General features: G+C 41.3%; 1 protein-coding gene across 5 annotated transcripts in view; it reads left to right on the top strand.

The window, feature by feature from the left end:
- Positions 1 to 18,830, top strand: part of LOC310922142 (zinc finger SWIM domain-containing protein 6-like) — a 304,014-nt gene that overhangs the window by 182,431 nt on the left and 102,753 nt on the right. For 4 of the 5 annotated variants that reach the window (XM_083882540.1, XM_083882541.1, XM_083882542.1 and 1 more), the window contains exon 2: positions 17,964 to 18,320. In XM_083882540.1, coding sequence (XP_083738666.1) covers positions 17,964 to 18,320 — 357 coding nt within the window. Of the gene's footprint in view, positions 1 to 17,132; positions 17,217 to 17,963; positions 18,321 to 18,830 lie in introns of those variants that run through there. The other variant, XM_083882543.1, reaches the window with a different exon arrangement.

Here is an 18,830-nt window from a genome sequence, read left to right on the forward strand (position 1 = left end):
TGCAAGCCCTCAGTCGTCCTCTAGGTTTTCAGTCCAGAGCAGATTCAAGCAGTCCCAAGAAAAAGGGAAAAAAACAGTCCAGGATGCTTCTTTGCCTCAGCCAGCTAAATTAACTAAAAGCAAAAAAAAAAAAAAAAAGTTCTCTCTCCAGCTTCTGTCCATGCCTCCAACGAACACAACAGAATCTGGAAAAAAGAATGTGCAGGAGTAAACGCTGTTTTCTCAAACAAACTGTGCACTTCTTCTTTCCCTGCTTCACTCTCAGAACCAGTCTTAAAGGTACAGAACACAACATACAGCACACAGAACAGACAATTGGGGATACAAACACCATAACGTCACCCTAGGACAAACACTTAACAGCATTTAACCTAACTTATATTAAACTTACTTAAAGGCCTAACTTACTTAGATATCTAAGGTACTTAAACATCTTGTGATACATGAAGGGATGAGACCCAGCAGCAGAGAGAGTGAAATTGAGATTTTATTCAGAAGCATCAGTATATATATCTTTACTCCTAAGCTTTTTTTAGTTACAGCTTACAGACATAATCACAGTTCTACAATAAATCTGTGCTCTTGACGTTTTCCATTGTTCTCCTTAAAGCCTTGATAAAGAAGTGAAGCGTGTACAGTTCTATGTTGACATAGAAGTAGAAACTTGTTCATCCAGTTCTGTCTCAGGTACAGACTGTCAGAGAGATGCTGCTGCTGCTGGCACTGCTGCTGTTGCTCTCTGTTTAACTCTTTCCTTACACCAACACCTGTTACCCTAACAATAGATGAGAGCAGCATTTCTCCCATATTTGCTATAGCATATGCACTCACGTATGCACATAAAGAGTCAGTGCAAGGTACCTGAGAAAAATTCCCCACAAAGATAGTGAAATACTCATTTCAGATGCTTTTGCATCTCCTCAACAGGCAAAGGGCTGAGCCTTAAGGAGTGGGGGTATTGGCCTAGGACTCATTGTTCAGTAATTCTCCAAGTTTAGCAAACTTGAGAGTTCACTGGCTCAGAGAGGTGTCCCACTCAGAGGGAGGTTGCTGGTTGCAGCCCACTGTGGTCTGGAAGAGCTCAAAGGGTCTCATTTTGGACCACTGTGTATAGGGCTGCAAGAGAATGGGCTTTAGCCAGAACAGTATTTCATTCTGGCCACACTTTAGGTCAGGACAGTTTCTTTGAAAGTGTGAGAACAAGGATGTCATGCCATTCTGGCAAGAAAAATAGTTTTCAAGGCTGTTCATAAAGAAAACAGGAGCTCATTAGACAGCAGCAGTTCCTGGGAGCAGACTGTTTCTGATAAGCTCAAGAGGAGCTGAGCCCAGGTGCTGTTTGTCAAGGCTGAGGCCTAATGAGCATTTCTCAGATTGCAGTGCAGCCTGAAAAAGAGGGGGGATGCACCACAACAGGTAATTTCCCAGGAAGCAGGGCTTTAGCTTATGTAGTGGTTGCTCCAGAAGGCAAACATTGTAAATAGCAAATACCCCCCCCCCCCCCCCTTCCTCCTCCTTTTCTTAGCTTTTATATCTGAGCTGACATCATATGGTATGAACTATCTCTTTGGTTAATTTGGATCAGCTGGCCTAGTTGTGTTCCCTCCCAGGATCTTGCCTACCCCCAGCCTATTGATGGGGTGGGGGAGAATATTGGAGAGACAGGACAGGAGAAACAGCGCACTAAATCATTGGGCACTGACACCCGCCCAGCTCAAGTCATTGTTGCACTCCTTGCTCCTCACTAAATTCACTCTTTCTCAGTTCATGTAATTTCTGCTACTTTACTTTGTGCAACACTGCAGGGGAAAATGGGCAACTGAGTCACAGAATCAATTTTATTTAAGCAGGAGCCCTTTTATTGTTTACATTCAAGTCCAGTTATAGATTCTAGGACTACTGTCCATGCGCATACAGGTATCTCTCGATTGGCTAAGCCACTTGTTCATGAGGCAGGCACACATCCTTCAGGACACCTAATTGGTCAAGCGTCCATCATCACATTGTGTGTCCTCTGTCTAGGTTTTGCATTTTTTGTAGACAGTTTCTCAGGCTCCTCGTTCTTATTTTTAGTCCTGTTGTTGCCTCAGTAGCCTTGATAAATTCCTGAGAGCCCTGAAAACAAGACTGCAGGTGGCTTGTTATCTACAAACATTTTGCCTGGTTCACAGAATGGCCTAAGTTATTCAGATATGTTGCTACAATTCCCCCTTCTCTTTCTTGGACCAGCCAAACTTTCTTTACTGCATTTTCTGCCAAGTAAGTCACCAATTTTATACTGCGTGGAATAATACAAAGCAAAAGTATAATGAGAGCTAATATTAACAAAGCTCCCTTTGTGATATCTTTCAACCACCCAGTGATTCCCCACCCCTCAAACCATTCATCAAAACCCCAGTCATTAACAGTCAACTTCTTCATGTTATCCTGTAGTTGCTTAAGTTTCCTGTGAATGGATGCAGAATGGTTAGAGAGGTTCATGCAACACATTCCTTCAAAATCTTCACACCTGTGCCTGTGAGCTAATAACAAAACTCTCTAACAGTTCTATTTTGCAGTGTGCTGTGTCTAATATCTACATCAGTGAGCATCTGATTTAAAAGAGCTGAAGTTATATTTAATTGCTTAGCTATCCACCATCCCAACTTATCAAGCGTAGTCAAAGCTTGAGCAGAAACAACACCCGGAGCAAGGATTGATGCCACTACTAATGCTGGAGCACCTCAAAACTTTATGTGATTGCCACAATCAGGTCCCAAGCTTGTGATTGCTCTTCTGGTTCTCTTACTATGTCCCACTCTCCAGATTGTCCGATCTAGCAATTTGCTCTTGCCCAGAGCAAACAGTCAGTCTCCCCAAGCAACACGGTCCACCAAATGCATTACTCGGGATTGCAAGCCATGCCCCATCTCCACAGACAAAAAAGAACACCTGGTGGAAACATTCTTACAGTTGCATTTTCACCAGCACTTCCAGAATAAGTCAAATTGTGGCAATATTTAGTCACGTTCTGATACCAAGGAAAATTTGGGTTAAGGATGACACATTTTTGGTACGTGGGACTAGGACATTGCTCATATGTTCTGCTATTAAAACAATTTGCATCTTATTAAGGCTATATAGTGGTTTCACGTTCGCCAAATTTTGTTTCTGTTTGCCAAATTTAGTGTAGTGGTTTAATGTCTTTCTGCTGTAAAATAAGATTAGGATGAAAGGGCAAAACAGGTTCAACTTAAAAGTAAACAGACAGTTTTATTAAGAATTCTTCATCCCAAGGAACAAAGATGTCTTCTTACTTCTTCACTGGGCGCAGAGGGCTTCTTCTCATCTCTCTCTGTTCAAACCTCTTATGGGATCACCAAATTACAACTTCTAATTCAATATTCACTCAGTAAATCACAAATACTTTTACTCAAAAATCCACAAATCATCTCCCCAATTCAGATTGTCCATGAGTTCAAGGATTTTTCTAGCATATTCATATTACAGTCTGTTACCACAACTCGTAGGAGATTTTTCAGCCTAGAACCAAGGCAACTTGTCATCTCTTCCACCTAAGAGGTCATTCTTCTTTTACTGACTTTGAGATCTCCATATTCTCCCCTTACATGTCTCAAATTTGGCAGTTTCTGTCACTAAGTAAAAAGTTAGGACTTTGAAAATTTCATCTGTTCCAAGAAAGAATTAAATTTTGCCCAGGTCGTCCTTCTCCCGGCTGCGGCTCAAGGTGTCAGACTTCAAGGTCATGCCGATGGAGGGAACTCACACCGAGAGATCGGAGTAGAGATCTCAACAGCCAAGGATGTAGATGGCTCCTGCCCATCCCTCGGTCTGATGGGGTAGGCCCGGTCAGGCTGGCAACAGAAGCAGAGCCTGGCTGAGCCGCGCACAGGCCCCAGAAGGGGCCTGCGATGGTGCAGTGCCAGCCTCGCCGAGCCCCAAGCCGCTATCGGGCTGCCGCCTCTCTTCCCCCTTGCTGGCGACTGGTGGGGGGAGGGAGGCCCAGAAACAAGGTCAGGGCCAGGCCTGGCTATCCCTCTCCGCGGGGGGGAGCGGCGGGCCCGGCCAGACCTCAAGCCACCTTCCTCCCCCATAGAGAAGCGGCAGGGTGTTTTACAGCTGCTAAAAAACGATCCGGGCTGGGACGGAGCATATGCTCATCCCCTCTCCCAGCCCGGGAGTCACCGGGCCAGATGGGCCTCTCTTAAAAAAGCCTGGGCCCGGGCAGGCCGGGCCATCCCGGCTCTCCCTTCACAAGGAGAGAGCCGAGACTGCCCCTCCTACCTCCTGCGAGGTCAAAAGGAATAGGAAGTCCCCGGCCTTCTCCGGCTTATTTAAGGCTGTGTGACCCGGAGGTGTATACCTGTATTTAATTGGCCAATCTGGCCATCAATCTTACAAGTCAGTTTTTACCATCCATGCTAAACCAACATAGGCTATTACCGATTATCTATTAAATACGGGACAAGATAAATAAAAAACAACTACAATCAACAAAAATAATTAAATCAAATCATGTCACTGACACAGGGTCTCACAGCATGAGAAAAATAAAAATAATGTCCAATGTCTCTAGGGGAAATTGAGATAAGTGACTAATATTTTAAAGTCCAAATAATTGAGACTCAGGAAAAGGTCCCTTAGCTGAAAATGTTGATTCTTGACATCACTAAATGTCTTTTTGGAAACCTGGAACAGGAAATAGCTGAAGAAGGTTAGTAGGCACATTATGATGATGACATAAGGCTTTTGTTGATAAGTTGCCTCTATAAGTTTCCAGACACAGCCATGTTCTGGCAATCCCACTTTTGCTCCTGTTCTGGTTACGAAGGCTGTACCATAATTTCTCTTTTCACTGGCCTCATTCTCCCGAGGCAATCAGTGTCTTATCGAATTTAATGGGTGACTGCTTTGAACCTGCTGATGATAAAATACAGGGATAACTTCTCTTTAAGTTAATGAATCAATTAGGCCTTGCACATTCACTTAAGGGTCCTTACCTAAAAACCTTAAAAAAATTTTTTTGTATATTTATTGCATTATTCGAACTTCTTTAGGAGCTATTTCCCCCTTTTCCTCTTTTTTTTTTTTTTGTTTTGTTTTATTCTTGCTAAGAACATGAAAGAAATAATAAAACAAGACAATATATATAGTGAAACAAGAAACAGCAATTAGGAATAATTCAAATACGACAACCAAAATTATCTTAAATAACAGACATAATTAATAACACATGTGAAATTAGGTAATTAGCAATCTCTGAAATACTGTACCAACATTCCAGAGTCTGCAACAGCTGAAAACCTCAAATCAATGGAGATTTGGACAATCATTCTCCAGAAAATGATTCTCCAAACTCTCGTCAAAAATAGGTCCAGCTGTCATATGAATTGGTTCAAATTGTTAAGTCAAAGTGACTTGAAAATTGTTTTGATGCAGAAAACACCTGGGTCTATTGGCAAATTTCTCATCCAGAGAGAATCAAGGCCTGGCCACTGCCTAAGCTCTACCTGGGAGAGAATTCCCTAGACATATCTTAAAACAAGGCTCTTAAGAATCTTAGGATAAAAAAACCTAATTGAACCATCTAATCGCTGGTCTCCTCTGAATTTCTCTCAGGATAGGGATGTTTTGAACACAGTAAACTGTTAAAGTGCTTCTGGAATAAAAACTGGAACTGCATCTGAATCCTAAGACTAAGGGTCACAATACCATCAGTTCAGAGCAGTCTTTCGGCAAAGCTCAGATATTGTTTCTTGAAACTCTGAAAAATACTTAAAAATCATGAGACAACAAAAAAGGATCCTGGAATGACACGTGTCTTGTAGATAATTACACATAGAAATTGTAAAGTACACAGAAAAAATGGCTATAAGACAATAATATTGACTTATGAATAATGCCTATTATCATATCAGTAAATTCACACTATGGAATTAATATTGTCCCAGCAGACCTCACGTTTGATATAGAGACAGGTCAAGCCACAGATTCTTGTCTAATAATGTGACAAGGTCCTGGTTTATTCTTCTTTATAATTCAGCCATCCTGATCTTAACTATTCACTGACTTTTGACTGCAGCAACCTCCCACCACAGTGTTCCTTTTGCAGACTCTGACTTCTGGTTATCTCCTACTAGAATATGACTGCAAGTATTTCCTTGCTGCTGCTGACCAAGGCCTTCGCCTAGCTCAACTATGACTGCAGTCTGTAACTTCCTCTCCTAAAAATATATCAGTTGTAACTTGTAATTCTCTAGGGAAATGGTCTCTCCCTCCTGACCCCCTGGAGTCCCTTACCACTTAGAGTGACCCTTACTTCCTTCTTTGACCCCATTGGCTGTGGCCCAGCTATCTCTCCTCTGAGCTGGGAGGCTATAAATTGTCTCCCCTTCCTTCGTTCTACCTCTTTCCCCCCGGAAATTCGAAGAATAAACGTCTGGGACAAAGGTCCTGGGGAAAGGGCCTCTTCTGAGATATCTCACCTCGTCCTTGGTATAATTCTCTCCAAATCCTCCTAATAACTGAGCTAGCTAAAGCCCCCGGGAGGAGGGCAGGAGAGTGAATTTATACGGTAACTATCTGAAAAGTTTGAGGTAATATATTCCAAACATTCTGAAAAACAAGATGGAAACAAAAAGAGATGGCACTAACAAACCCAATCCAATCTTTAGAAGAAACATAGCATTCTCTAATAAGGATGGATAACAACATTCCATAAAGAAAAAGGCTAGAGTCTATCTACCACTTAAAATAAGGTCCCCAAAAGCTTCCACCTTCCACTCAAGCTCAAAGACATCAACATGCCTAAAGAACCCCTAGAAAATACAGAAAAGCCCAAACAGCTCTGCCTCCTGCACAGCCTATATGGCCACAACCCATGGGTATCAGGATGCATAAAAAAGAAAACACTGAACAACTGACCAGGAAAAGCTATAATAACTCAGACTGAATAACACTCAAACCTGGTATAAACACAGTTTGACAGTGATAAAGCTTAACAAAATGAACTCAGTAAACTCTGCCCTAAAAGGACTTCAAATAAATAAAATGTAGCTCAATTATTACTTCAGTAAAACACAAGGTACACTTAAAAGTCAACGTCAACCATCATACTCAATACAACTATAAATATGACAATATGTAGTTTATTCTACTATTATTAACACAAAAATAAAATGAAAAAGTGAACTATCTGTAAGTAGAATAACAGCATGATGGTATCCTGGAGGGATAAAAGTCTCAACAAGCATATTAAACTTATAAGTAAATTAGTTATGAGAAAAATCCATGGCAACTGCAAATTTCACCAAAACAAGAATTTAGTAAAACTTCTTAAAGTGCAGGGTTACTGAAAACAAATATAATAAAGTGTAATTTGGCAGATTGCTGAACAGCTGAGTAGCTTCTCGCAATTGTATTTTGTGTAATTTCATCTGGCAAATTTGTTAACATTCTTGTTTAAGAAATCAGACTATGTTGAAATCTTTGATAGGTAATAAGGCACTGCATTTATTGCTTCTTATCTCTCCAGCAACCTTAAAACTGTAAAAAATTAGAATTTGTCCAAAAACCAAAATTAACTTAATAAACCCCTATATCAACATGTTTTCAAGGCATACAAACTGCATCCTCTTCTGTCTACAAACAGATGTTCATTAGCAGTTCGTCACAGCTGCTTCAGTTGGAGTTGCCTTTTTTTAAAAAAAAAAACAAAAAACTATACTTTGAAATTTAGAGAAGCATCTTTTAACAAAACTTAAGAATAAATTTGAATTAAACAACTCTTAAACTTGATAGAAACTAATCTGAAGAGAACTTAACATCCGGATACTAAAGCAATAACATATAACTTGACAGTACTCTAAACTAAACATAGTGGAGCTTAATTGTGCTTAACTCTATCAACCCTAAATTTATATTAAAATATAAATACAACCTTGAGTATAATTCATAGTAACTGCAGCTTTACCAAAAAAAACCCCAACAACTTAAAGTTTGGTAAGCTGCTATTCCTCTTTGCAGTATTATGGAGATGTGTGCACAATATATTAGTTTCTTCTATTTTGTCCTGTATTTCTTAGTAAGTTTTAGGGTTGTTGGATTGCTGTTACTCTCTTCTTTGAGATTTCTGACAAGGTCTTTTCATTTCCCTGCAAAACTGTCTGCCCTTGGATCTTTTCTACCTGGATCTGCCTAAACATGACTATTTGTCTTCCAAGTTAGTTTTAGAGTGGTAAATGCATCCATGACTTCAATTAAAAATTTACTTCTATTTTTACTGTCCACTGTGATAGCAGGTTTCTTCCTCACACTAGTGATAGGTTCTTGCATGACAAGGGAATGAATTGCTGCTATTTTCCTTTCTGGCCCTGTAACTGTAATTGTATATTCACTTTGCAAACACAATACAGCTCCTCCAGTTCCTGTAATTGCAATTGTCCTGTTGTTATATGTCAAGTTGCAGGTTATATGTGGACGATCACGTTGTTCCTCTTGGCAGTGGCTGCGTTCCCTACGGCCGGACCGGCTGGACCCGGGAGGGATGCCAGGCAGGGGCCGGTCCGGGCTCAGCCGCCGGGGCGGCGCAAACTGCGAGAGTGGCGGCGCCAGCGATGGTGGAACCGCTCTGCCTCTTGTCTCTGTGTTCCTGGCCACCGCAGAGGAGGAGGCAAGGGCTCTTTTTTGAGTTTCCTGACGAGGCATAATTAAAAGCTGTTCATTTACTACATCAAAATCTCTCTAATAATTTTTCGCCTCACTTCAGCCCAATAAATTGATTTTAAACTGTTTCCTGAAACATCTTGTGACTTAAAATTTAAGGGGTCTGTTATAAATGCAACGGCAAATATCGGATTAACAAAGAAACAATTTATTAATAACACGATGCCAATCACCAATAAAAGAGAAAACCACAAAATAGGATATTAGCAGCGCTGCACCGGGTGGATGAGGGGTCTGCACACCAGGGTACAGGTCGCCCAAATCCACTCCGAACGATTCTCAGTTCGCTGTTTTATAGGATTTTTCTGCCCTGAGGCAGTACAGGTGTCCAGGATGGGCCAAATAGTCCAAATTTCTTCTAGATGGCCTTCTCGGATTTGCTAAGTCCTGTGGATCCGTTCCGGGAAGGTCTTTTCTTATGCCAATTGTACCAGCCAGTCTTATGTTGATTCCAGTATGCATATCGTGCCAGGGCATTGATGAAATCTGCATCGTCGTTCAAGGAGGAATTCTCCTTGCATTGGAAAGGATGCGATTCTTATCGGGGCTGGCTAGCGTCTTTGTTTGGTCTGATGGTCCTTGTCCTGTTTCGCAACTGGAGCCGCGGAGACTGGGGATACAGATTTCTACCTACTAGACTTTACAGTTTATTAACATCATTCTATTATACATTTGATTATTATTTTATTTACGAATTTTTACACCAGATTTATCACAGGTCTCTCTGGATTCAGTGAGCCTGCATCTTGCAAATCTGTCCCTTTTCCCAGGATAGAATAATTTTCTCGCTGTTGTATTCCTTCTACTTGTTTATAATTTTCAGTTCCGATCTTCTCCCCTCCTCTCTTTGCAATAATATCAGCGGCCAGAGGTGGCGCTGTACTTGGAGGCTGTGAGCCTCGGTGGTCACAAAATGGCGTCGGCGGTAATGCGCATGTGCTAGATAGGGCGTCAGCATTTTGTTGTACGGAAAAGAACAAGAAGCAGCCCTTCTGTTGTACGGAAAAGTCTTTGAAGGGCGCAGCCATTTTGTTGTACGGACGGCTGTGCTGCACATGCGCAGTGCTGCTGAAGGACGCTGCCCGATTCCGCGCCACGTTTAAAATGTGTTCGTTCGGGGGGGGAGGGGGGGGCTGTACGGTCGAGGGAAACATCTGCAAGACTGGGCAAGCCACGCGCGGGAGTGAGGGAGCCCGCAAAAGGTTCGCTGGAACTTGGCGCGGGGCCGGTCACGGGCTCCGCAGGGCTGAGCGTGGCTCCAGTTTCAGCGGAGCTACCTGCGGTTTCTGCGGGGGGGGGTAGTCATACGACTGCTCGCTGGAACCTCTAACTTGCTCATAACTTCATTAAATACACGGTACACAGGGAGCAAAGAAGCTGTAAATTCATCTGTCTTTATGTAGCTTCTGGGAAATTTTTAATTACCCTGAGCAATAAATCTCTTATTTCTTGCTTAGAAACCGAATGAGAATGCAAATTATCAGTCTTTAAATTACAATAAACATACCTTCCTTATTTTGAGATTTTTTGACCCGATCTCACGTCCCCCAGTGCCCGCGGAGCCCCGTGGAAAGGGCCCGCTCCGGCAAAGCCGCTGGGTCTGTTGAAAAACCGGCGCACCGAGACTGGGAGGGAATAGCATTGGAACTCCAGCTCCGAAAAGGAGTTGTTTTTCAGGAAATGTCCTGTTCCTGCCGTCTTCAGAGCTCGCGCGCCCAGTGCGGAACTGTGAACCGACGGGTGCCCGGGGCTCGGGGTTTTCTGAAGGATAAAACTCACTCGCGCGGAGCTCCTGGAGGTGGCAAAAAATCCTTTCTCCTGGCCCCATTTTAATAACCTCTTTAAGACCTCCTGGTCATATATAATCCTTATCTTAGAAAGGATTAGCTGGAGTAGATTAATGTTGCTTATATGTCCTTATGTGTTTCTTTGGTGTCTTTGGTGATCTTCAATGTCCGATGTTCTTTCTAGGTGACTGTTCCTCGACCCCCACTTTTGAATAAGTGCAATATCGTTGTTTTACATAACTTCTGCTTCGTCAGCCTTACAGAGCTGAGCTGGCATCCTGCTTGCGTTTTGCATGACTTCCTTTTGCCTAAGTTACATTCTTTATCTACTTCTCTCAAGGCTATGCTGTTCTGTTCTACTAGTATTAATTTCTCCCATTTTTGTGCAACACTTGGATCACATTTAGTAATATTGTTGCCTTTTTCCCAACCTGGAAATGAAACTCGAGATAATTTTAGTAAGGCGGTAATATAAGAGCGGATCTTTATTTGAAGGCCTTCAGGGGCAGTTATGGAAAGATGTCCACAAAAGCCCACCTCATCCAGGGGTGAGTACATTTTTATAGGTTTTAGGAAATTTGCATAATTGATAAAAAGCACCAATTAGGAGGACAAGTGGTGATGCAATTCTCCTCCATGTCAAGTCCCTTTTCTGGAGCAACCCCCTTGGCATTAGCTGTACATGAAAATGTATCTTGAAGAGTTGTTCTTAAGCTTGGCAGCCAGGAAGAACTAAGATAGCACTGGGGCCTTGTACTCCCAGGGCTTAGAGCTTTGGAATTTGTTTTGTCTTCCTGCCTAGGGAAAGGCCATGGAAAATTACTGGGAAAATTAGCCACTAATACAATAGGCTACAGAGCTACAAATATATGTGCGAAGAATACAGAGAACATATAAAAGAAAAAAAGGCAAGAACCAAAAAGGCATCAATAAAACTAGACAGATTTTTCTCCCAAATCAAGGCTGAATTAACTGTTATCAGGATAGTAAAACAAGAATTAGGCATCTTTTTTTTTTTTCTCAGACAACTGTTTGATTAACCAGGGGGCTTCATCCCTTTTAATTCTGGAATAATGTATCCATGATTTTACTCTGTCCAGTTTCAATGTAGTAAAAGTTGTCAATAGTACTTGGAAAGGTCCTTTCTACTTTGGCTGGAGCAGAACGGTTCCCCAGTTTTTCAAGTAGAAACAATCTCCTGGTTGGAACTCGTGCACTGGTTTGTTCAATACCATCAGTCTGGAGATCACTGCTCGCTGTAAATCGTGTAGTTTTACAAAGAGAAATTAGGTAATTATTCAAATTGACTCCTCCTTTTATGTGTGTTTCCTGGAATGTGTGGTACTTGGTAGGGTTGACCACATAGCAGCTCATAGGGGCTTATTTTGCTGGTGCCCTGTGGCTGAATTCTAATTCGAAGTAGAGCAACAGGTAAGGCTTGGACTCATGTCAAGGAGATTTCCTGACATACTTTACCCAACTGCAATTTGATTGCATAATTCATTTGCTCTACTTTTCCACTAGCTTGGGGCTTATAGGAGTATGAAGATCCCAAGCTATTCCCAAGGCTTTCTGAACCTGTTGTACCACTTCTGCAATAAAGTGGGAACCTCTTTTGGATGATGTTCCCAAAGGTAGCCCAAATGCAGGTATTTGATTCAACAGTATTTTAGTCGCTTCCTTAGCCTGGTTGGTGTGACAAAAGAAGGCTTCTGGCCACCCAAAAAAGGTATCCACCAGAACCAGAAGGGATTTATATCCCCCTTTTCTGGGCAATTAAGTAAAATCAATCTGCCAGTATTCACCCAGAACATTTCCAGATTTTATGGCTCCTAGCACTACTTTGATAGCTGTGTTAGGGTTGTTTCTTTTACAAACTATACATTGTTTGGATTCTTGATTGTACAATCTGAGCCATTTTAGACCTAATTATAGATTTTTGCAATTGTTTGAAAGATTTTTCAGTACACCAATGAGTGGCTTTGTGTTCGTGATTCACTATTTCACACAAGGTCTGTTCAGGGACTACTATTTGCCTGGCTGGAGTAACTGCCCAGCCTTGTGGATCAAATTTTGCTTCTAAGGTTTCATTTAATTTACAGTCCCTAGCACTATATTTTGGTTTCTCTACTGGGAGAGGTATCTCTGACAGGGGTATTAAAGATAAAACTTTGTTTTCTAATGTGCCTTTTTCTGCAGCCTCTTTGGCAGCCTTATCTACTAAATGATTCCCCAGTTCTGGTTTGGTCTTATCTGCTTGGTGTGCTCTGCAATGCATGATGGCAACTTCTGGTTTCTGGATACTTTCAAGTAAATCCAAGATATGTTTTCCATTTTTGATCAATGTGCCTTGAGATGTCAAAAGGCCTCTTTCTTTCCAGATGGCCCAGTATGTGCATGTACCACTCCAAAGGCATATTTTGAATCAGTCCAAATGTTAACTCATTTTCCTTTACTCAATTCCAATGCTTGAGTGAGTGCAATTAGTTCTGCTTTCTGGGCCAAAACATTGGAGGGGAGTGCCCCCTATTCGTTTACCTCATGGTGTGTAGTCACTGCATATCCACATAATTGTTTTCCATTTTGGACAAAGCTGCTTCCATCAGTAAACAATTCCCAATCAGGTCTTTCCAAGAGTCAGTCTCCTAAGCCAGGTCTGCTGGAACACACTTTGTCTACAGTCTGTTAGCAATCATACTCTGGGGTTCCTTCTACTTGTTGGGCAAATAAGAACATAGCAAGGTTAATGATAGAAGTTGTTTTGAATGTCACATTGTCTTGCTCCAGCAAGACTACCTGATATTTTAGCATATGGCTAGGAGATTGCCAGTGGCTCCCTTTTTCTCAAGTACTGACTATACCATATGTGATACATAAACGTTTTGTCCCAAAGTCAGTTTTCAAGCTTCCTATATAAAGAGAACAGTAGCTACTTCTGCCCTCAGACAACTAGGCCAGCCTTGGCTGACATTATCCACTTGCTTTGAAAAGTAGGCCACGGCTCACCTCTGGTCCCTGAGGAACTGACAGCACTCCCAGTGTTATGTTTTGTCTTTCATCAGTAAATAGTTCAAACGGGCATATGGGATCTGGGAGCCTCAAAGCAGGGGCTCGCATAAGGGCTCACTTGAGTTGTAAAAAGGCAGACTGTGGATCATCAGTCTAGACTATAAAGACCTGAGCTTTCTTCAAGAGCTCATACAGTGGCTTTACCAGCAACCCATAATTGCTGATCCACAGGCAACACCATCCAATCATCCTGAGAAGGGCACACAACTCTCTTACCGTTTGTGGCTGTGGGAGTTGGCAAATTGCTTCTTTTCGTTCCTGTCCCAGCCTCCTTTGTCCTTGGAGGATTTCGAATCCCAAGTAGGTTACTGTGGTCTGGAGTATTTGTGCTTTGTCTTTGGATACTCTTTATCCACTTAGTCCCAGAAAACTGAACAATGCCACAGTCTGATCCCAACATTGCTGTTCAGTTTCAGTGGCTACCAGAATGTCATCTACATGCTATAACAAGACTCCAAAAAGGTTCTGATTTTTTCATTCCTACAGTTCTTTTGCCAATTGATTTCTAATTATGGCAGGGCTATTTTTAAACCCCTGCAGTAGAACTGTCAAAGTCAGTCGGGTTCTTCTCCCTGTGTTCAGATTTTCCCATTCAAAAGCAAAAAGCTCTTGACTTTCAGTACTCAAAGGGATACAGAAAAAGGCATCTTTCAAATCTAATACTGTAAACCATTTTAATTTTTCACTGAAGGTTGTTAGCAAGGTATAAGGTTTTGTTACTACCAAGTGTATATCTTCTATCTTAATTATGGCTCTAAGGTCCTGTACCAGCCAGTAATCCTTTCCATTTGCCTTTTTAACTGGCAAAATAGGTTTATTAAATTTGTATTCGCATTCCTTCAATAGGCTGTATTTTATAAATTTTTCCACAAGGGATAATAACACCTTACAACTTTCTATTTTCAAAGGGTATTACTTTTGCCTTACTGGTCCTGTTAGCATAGGAAAGAACACACAATCATGGACTGATTGGGTGCAGGGCTTTATTCAGAGCTCTGGGAGCTGGGGGTCCAGACAATCCAGATCTCGACTCCGTCGGACATCTGAAATGGATACAGTTTTATACCTTTCTTGTTACATAAGGATTCATGTTAATCATTAAACCCCATTGTTCCATTGATTCTACCCTAAGTAACAATGGTCTTCGTGATTCTTGCTTAAGATTCTGGTTTGAGAAAATAATCATATTTAGTTACCAAACTAATATCACAATCGACAATACTATCATATATCGTACTGATGATTGTACAGGTACAGATCCTCCTGGCCTAACTTTATTCTTAAGGCCTATGTGCTCTATCCCGAATCACCAGCATTCCCCCCTTTCTCCCCCCACCACCTAAGCAAAGTTATACTTGATTTGGTTAAAACAATAGCATGGAATAACATCCTGGTTGCAGTAAAGCCGATGTCCTGTTCTCGGGCCCTTGCTACTTCAGAAATCAGTTTAACCCTATGCTATCAGTCTTGCTCAAGGTTTCAATTTAATCCTTACAGGCTCTGCTCTTTTGGATCTCCTGGGCATCTGTCCAGCCCAGACTATCAGAATTACTGCATCCTCAAGTGATAGTGGCAGATGGATTGCGTCCAATTTTAGAGACTGTAGTGCAAAAATAGAGGCTTCCACATAATTAGGTTCTGGAATAATAACCTTTATTTTTCCATTTTTAAATTTGATTTCAGCATTTAGTTTTTCCAATAAATCTCTCCCAAGGAGAGGCTTTGGCAAATTGGGTGGGTACAAAAACTGGTGAGTCATCCATTGTTTTCCTAATTTAAAATCAATGGCTTTGAAAAATGGCTAAGTTTCCTGATTACCTGTTTCACCAATGATTGTTATAGAATCATTACTCGAGTTTCCTTTTACTGTATTTAGCACCAAGTAACTAGCTCCCAGATCTACTAAAAATTTTACCTCCTTATTTCCCATCTTAGCTGTAAGCAGAAGTTCTGCTGGGGAAGAATCATCCAGTCCCCCTCAGTCATCATCAGTGATGGCCATGAGAGGGAGGGCTTTTACTAGTACATTGAGATAAGGCAGTTTGCTAAAGCAAAAGTGAAAGGCTGCATGCACACAAGCAAAGGGGAAAAAAAATTATCCCCTATTTCCCATCAGCAAGCAATGTCTAGACACTTCCTGGGAAGCAGGGCTTCAGCATGCATAGCAGTTGCTCTGGAAGGCAAACATTGTAAATAACAAATAACCCCCTTCCTCCTCCTTCCCTTAGCTTTTATATCTGAACTGACGGCACATGGTATGGAACATCCCTTTGGTTAATTTGGTTTAGCTGGCCTACTTGTGTGCCCTCCAAGGATCTTGTCCACTCCCATCCTATTGATGGGGTAGAATGTTGGAGAGAGAGCACTGATGCTGTGCCAGCACTGGTCAGCAGTAGCCAAAACACTGGTGTGTTATCAACACCTTTCTGGCTATCAATGCAAAGCACAGCACTGGGAGGGCTGCTATGGGAAAATGAATTCCAGCTCAACCAGACCCAATTCAGCTACTTACTGAGAGCAGGATCAGGCCCTTTTTGAGTGTTCAAGTGTTATGCTTTTCCTCAGGTCATAGATGAGAGACTTTGATATATACTTCATAGGAAAGTGATATTAAAAAAAGTTATCTCCTATACAATTTCCTTGAGACCACCAATGTATCTCTTCTTTACTGGAAATTATTCTGAAATAGAGCTGAATAAGTTTTAACAATACCTCTTTTTTGAGAGAGGGCACTCATGGGAGCATGCTGTGATTACTTAAAAACCAAAGGGAAAGTCAGAGCTCATGATTCAAGGGGCAATTCCCTTCCCCTTCTCTGTTTAAGTGTTGAGTGGAGCCAAGAGCAAGAATGCCAAGTATGCCTAAGCTTCTTCATCCTCCCCTCCCCTTCCTCTCTGTGCACTTTACAGCTTACTGCCTCTTCAACTCTAACTACTTTAACAGATAAACATTACCTTGCAAAAATCAAGAGTCTGTGTCTATGACTTCTGGGTAGAGTATCAAATTTCTGTAGCTGAATGAAATCCAAACAGTGATACTGACTGCACAACCTGCTCTGAAATGCACAGCATAAACAAATGGGGGAAAATATAGATTTTCCTCTTTATTTCCAGGAGATTAAAGAGTTTCTTAAAAACAATTTGAGATGCAATATTTTGGACTATAGCTATGCATATATTTCTTTTTTACCAGCTAATTTTCAAGTGATACTTCTTCCTACAACACTTCTCTTGAAATACAAGAATACTGAATCAGTTTTGAACTTTGAGGGAGTGTAGCTTTATATTATTTCCATTATAAATAGTTAATGTATAACACCTTACTTGTGATATCCATTCCAGGTTTTATGTATGCAGTCTGTTCAAGTTTAATACTGATATTATGTAATTTGTCTGTATTGCTTTGTAGCTATACCTCTGATGTAATGCTTGAACCAAAAAATCAATGTCATGTTTACATAAAATCCAAAAGAAACACCCAAATTCTGCAGTGATAAAGTATTGAGAGCCAAATCTGAGCCTTAACGTTGGAAAAACGGAGATGGGTTCAGGTCTAATCTTCAAAGAACAGCATTTGAGACCTTGGTTCAACGGGGTGCTCTGTGGAATAGTGGCTGAAGTGAAGATCTTTCTTATGGTATACCATATCTTAAAATATAAGAAAAAACAGTTCTTTTGCCTTGTGCTTAATCATGCCAAGTGGAGATGCACACTTCTGAAACAGTGTGTGCATGTCTCATTGACTATTATGAATCTGATATCCTGTGTATTGGTAACTGCAGCAGTTTCTATTTCCCAAGAGCTACACAAACATAGCTGCCCTACCAGATTGCTTGGGTTGATGATGAGCTTTAGCATCAGCTCAGTGGTGGGAGAGGTGAAAGCAATGAGCTTAAGTGACTTGTGTCAGTGGCAGATGGCAGAGTTGAGATTAGGACCAGGGTTTGTGCCACTAGAGTGCACTACTTTCCTCTTACTTATTGAGAGAATGGGTAAATTTGCTGGTAGGTGCAGACTGGTGTGAGGTTTGAAAATTGCTGCCAGCTTGCTGAACTACTGGGAGTTTCACATTAGTCTTAATTGGATGCAACTCTGCTTCTGCAGCTATCATTTACTAAGTAACTTTTTCTTACTATCAAACTTTTATGAATGTTGTGATGGAATGGCAAAGGGCTTGTAAAACAGCTCCTTTTGATTTTATTTGATATAAAAAGGGTATGACAGAAAGACAGGGTTCATCATACTTCTAATTAAAGCAAGTTCTATGACATATATTCTTTCTCAGAAATACATGATGACTTTTGCTTGATTAATTAAAGGTTATCAAAAATGAGATATGATACTTTATTTAAGAATGTAAGCCCTCCTTTTTTTCCCTTCACAGGTTTCCACTTGAGTGGCACTGTGACAGACCCTGCAATGCAATCAGAGCCAGAAACTGTTTGCAATGTAGCTATCAGCTTTGATCGTTGCAAGATTACCTCAGTGACCTGTAGCTGTGGAAACAAGGACATATTTTACTGTGCCCACGTTGTGGCACTCTCTTTATACCGGATCCGCAAGCCAGATCAGGTCAAACTGCATCTTCCCATTTCAGAGACACTGTTTCAAATGAACAGAGACCAACTACAAAAATTTGTTCAGTATTTGATCACAGTGCACCACACAGAAGTTTTGCCAACTGCTCAGAAATTAGCAGATGAAATTCTTTCTCAGAATTCAGAAATCAATCAAGTCCATGGTAAGTTTGATGCTTGTTCTTTTGTTTCATTCCTTCTCTGGTTTTTTTAATATTATTTTTTGTGGCACTCAGGAGTGTGACCTCCTGAAGTTCCTTTCAACCTAATTGTAATTTTTATGGTTTTTACATTATGGTGTTGCGGTCAGTTCATCACATGTTGCTTCTGCCGCTGCTTTTTCCTCAGGGGGAGGACTCCTCACACCCTTCCCCTGCTCCAATGTGGGTTCCCTCTGTCCTGGTTACAGGAGTAGAATGCCAGTTTAGCAGTATGTGGATGTAACAAATGATATATTTGATTCCTCTCTACCTCATTTCTGACACACTGTTAATGATGGGTCATTTGCAGTAGCTGCCCAGTGCACACTTGACACCTCAGGCTACAAGATGGATGTTAAATGAGATAAGGAAAAAAGAGGCAACCCTGCAAGGCAGAGTAGTATTTCTTTTTCTCCACACCAATGATTCAGCTATGATAACTTCCTCTGGGGAAGCACCAGCACAGTTACATCC

Source organism: Zosterops lateralis (genome assembly GCF_965231275.1).
Source record: "Zosterops lateralis genome assembly, chromosome: W".
In the NCBI taxonomy this organism is placed as follows: domain Eukaryota; kingdom Metazoa; phylum Chordata; class Aves; order Passeriformes; family Zosteropidae; genus Zosterops; species Zosterops lateralis.